The 3,738-nt window shown below is 54.9% G+C and overlaps 1 protein-coding gene across 1 annotated transcript; it reads left to right on the top strand.

Moving 5' to 3' along the window:
- Positions 1-1,939: 1,939 nt before the first annotated feature.
- LOC102243062 (homeobox protein Hox-A5) lies at positions 1,940-2,790 on the top strand (the record flags this gene model as incomplete). Its single annotated transcript, XM_014541135.1, has 1 exon — positions 1,940-2,790. A coding segment is annotated over one exon (267 nt), but the record flags the coding sequence as incomplete, so codon positions are not given.
- Between the last annotated feature and the right edge of the window lie 948 nt (positions 2,791-3,738).

Genomic DNA, 3,738 nt, shown 5'->3' with positions numbered 1-3,738 from the left:
GCTCTCAGGCTCGCTCTGCTTCCCGGCGGCGCTCTCTCCGCCAACGGCCCAGCGCTCGGATCCCCCAGCTCGCCCCCCACCCTTCCTCTCAGCCTTTTAGCTTTAAATATTTATCAGCCGCGCCCGCAAAGGCCGGGGAAGAGGCCGTTTGTCTTGCGGAGGAAGGCTAGGGTTTGCAGAGAATAGCCATTAGGGTTCTCCCCCCCCTCCCCGCCCCCTTACCCCCGCTGGGGATCGCAGCTCTGGGTGTGTCCCCCAGTCTCGGCTTGGATAAGGTCTAGGGGAGGGGGCTGCAGCGATGAGCAATTCTCCCCTCCCCCTTCCTTCCCAGCCAACCCTGCTCCCGCATTATTCCCTTCTGGACAATTAGAGGTGGGCTCTGGAGGCCTGGCGGGAGGAAGGGGTATGAGAGATTAGGATCCAGCCTGGGACACGGAGCCAGAGAGGCAGGTGGAGAGAGGGGGCAGGCTGAGGCCAAGAGAGATGAGGCTCCTGACCCCCCAGTGAACTTGGGAAGGGGGAGGCAGGAGAAGGAGAGAAAGGGGCAGAGGCCTCATGTTGAGTACAACGGGCTTACTCAGGTGCCCTTCTAGGGCCCCCCGACCCCCCTGGAGAACTGGCCAACAAGTTTGCAGGTATTATTCCAGAAGGGTGCTGTCCTCTTGGGGGAGGCACTGGGACTTTATAGAGCCAAATCAAGAGCTCGAAAGTACAGACCACTAAGCCAGCTGCTGTAGGAACCCCAAGAGACCAGGTGCTCCATGGGGTTTCCTGACAAGCCCTTCCCAGGCATTCTTCCTAATGCTGCCCGGGCTCAGCGGTCAACCCCAAGGTCCGGAAGGCCCAAGGCTTGTGGTCAGAGGCTCCCAATCCAGCCAGGGCTGAGGGCCAGGAGAAGACCAGCTCCTACCCCATCAGTATTGGTGGTCACGGTCCCCATTACCTGCTCCATAATTCAACTGCCTTTCCAGTTGATTTATCAAAGTCCCAATTTTTCTGCTCGTAAACATTTCAGCTTGGCTTTTATCTGACTTGAAATTAGGGCCCCCAGCCTCTCCTCCCACCAGCTTCTTCCCTGGCGGGCTGGCACCAGCACCTCCCCCAGTTCAACCTCCCCCAAGCCTCCTCAGGGTTTGGGGCCTAACCTGCGAAGCTCTCCTCTGCCCCTCAGCCCCCATCATCCAAATGCTTTCTGTTCTACCCCCAACCCAGGCTGCTGTCTGTACTCTCCCCTGTGCTTTCCTGGAGGCTGAAAGATTGCTTTGGAGAGCTAGGTTGTTGGGGAAGGTGGGCAGGCAGGACGGCCTGTCCCTGTAAGACCTCTGCCACTCACTGGAAAATAGTCATCAGAGGGCAGCTGCTCTCAGACCAACTCCATGCCCCAAGGAAATCTGTGAATTCTCACCAACTCCTCATTCCACAAGGGGGGGGGGGGCGGGAAAGGACTGGACATATGAGGGTCCTTTGTCTCCTTTTCTTTTGGGGAAAAGCACTCAGGCCAGGCCTAGTGCTTTATATTGGGGTCACTCACATGGTTCCCATTGCCCCCTACCCCAAAGGCCATCAGAGCCAGCATCCAAGGGCTGGAGGTCCCTAGTCCTGAAGGCGATGGAAAGATTAAGGTCCCTTCGTCCCACATACACCCCTTCGGCCCTGGGCCTTTAACAGGCAGCAGTTTAGAGGTTGGGTTCAGAAGCCCAAGCCTGGAAGATTTCTTAGCTGGAAAATGGGAATGTTTGCCTGCGCAGGCCTGTAGAAATGTCTGCACACGGAGGAAGAGGGTGGGCATGGGCTGGGGTATGGAAAGTGAAAATTTGGTTTAATGGGAAAATGGGCTCTTCCAACCACTGACTTCAAATCTCCAAACCACACACAAGGTCTAAGAGGGAGACGGGCAGGCTCCTGGCTTTTTCCCCTGCACGCGCTGATTTTTCTCTAAACACTGTGCGCAGGGACCGACCGCAAGCGAGGCCGCCAGACCTACACGCGCTACCAGACCCTGGAGCTGGAGAAAGAGTTTCACTACAACCGCTACCTGACGCGGCGGCGGCGCATCGAGATCGCGCACGCGCTCTGCCTCACGGAAAGACAGATCAAGATCTGGTTCCAGAACCGCCGCATGAAGTGGAAAAAGGAGAACAAGACGGCGGGCCCCGGAACCGCTGACCAGGACAAGGCTGAGGCTGAGGAGGACGAGGAAGAGTGAGGGGTGGAGAACGGGTGGAGGAAGAGAGAGATGAGGAGGGGAGAGAGGGAGAAGCCCAGCTTTGGGGACTGAACCAGGAAACTCAGATCAAATAGGGGAGGAAACCCTATTTAAATGGAAAACAGTTAAAAAAATTGTTTAAGGAGAGAAGGTGAAATTTTGGTTTCTTAACACTGAAAACAAAAACTACCTATAGAAAAGTCCGCCGGGTTTGTTTTGTACAGTATGGGAAGGACGTCGCCTACCTGTTCTATAGCTTTCTGGAATTTGCCTCCCCTTTTCTATGTCGCTAACTGTAAGGTCTTTGTAAAATGTTGCTGTTTTGTAAGCCCCCTTCTTTGACGCTGTCCTTTGTGGTCTGTGGGTCTGGATTAACGTGTTGTTCCCCTGCCCTCATGAGCCCACCTTCCCAGTAGAGGCACTGAAGGGGCCTTAGGGAGCCCCAAGGACCCACCGACTAGCTCCATTGTCCTCTCTGTGCACCTGCCCTGCCCAACGCTCCCTGCTCCTGCCTGCCCTGTGGTCCTCTTTACATTCTGTGTGTATCTGAAGAAAGGAGAAATAAAACACAATTTAAAAACAAACGGATGCTCTATTTTCTGTCTCCCTAAGGCTGGGAGGGGGTCAGGGTTAGCCATGCATCCCCGCACCCCTCCGCGGTGCCGGCTGATGCTGGCCTATTTCGTGTCTGTTCTTTTTCCTGGTGCCCCGGCTCTGGGGGCTGCCAACTAGTGAACTCCAACATCGTACACACGTTCCCTTTACATTTTTTACACACAAACGCACACCATCCCATATTTATAGGCTGACGCCACCTATAAAGAAATATATATGGTCAAACACAGCCACAAAGAAACACTCATCTTTATATATTCACAAGTACACGTACAGGCGTCCTCACATCCCAACTTCATGCCCAGATGCATGCATTCATGTTCACACACACTCACAAGTAAACACAGATTCACACTCCCTGCCAGACACATTTATTCATACCAGTGTACACTCACACATTGGCTTATAAACACACAGATTCACATCCCCCAAGTAAACACATCCCGAGCCCACATGCTCAATCGCACACAATCACAAAACAAACCTCACTAAACCCTCACACTTCCACAAACTTCCTCCGCCAGGCCTTCCCCCGGGCCGAGGGCTGGGCAGTGCCGCCAGGGCTCCAGCTGACTTGCAAAGTGCTGGGCCCCATGCGGAGGAGGCGCGGGAGGAAAGGGAAAATGACCACCCAGTTCCCCTCCGATTCTTGGGATTCCTGGCCGGCGGCGTGGGGCTGAGGCCAGACCAGAAGCAGGAATCCGGGGAGGCCTCCAACGCCAGGCGCTCCCAGCTCGCTCGGCAGATATTTTCTGCAAGATCCATGCGGTTATTTTATTTCCATTCATTTTCACGTATATGTCCTAAATTAACACAGTGACCCGGATAAAACTTTAAAATGGGGGCTGGGGGGCCGAGCGGAGAGAAGGCGAGCCTGGGCCGCGCGAATTTACCAGCTGGTGTGGCCCCAGCCCGGC

Source organism: Myotis brandtii, unplaced genomic scaffold (genome assembly GCF_000412655.1).
Source record: "Myotis brandtii unplaced genomic scaffold, ASM41265v1 scaffold265, whole genome shotgun sequence".
Classification (NCBI taxonomy): domain Eukaryota; kingdom Metazoa; phylum Chordata; class Mammalia; order Chiroptera; family Vespertilionidae; genus Myotis; species Myotis brandtii.
Note: the sequence above shows the minus strand (reverse complement) of the source record. Positions and strands in the feature narration are given on the sequence as shown.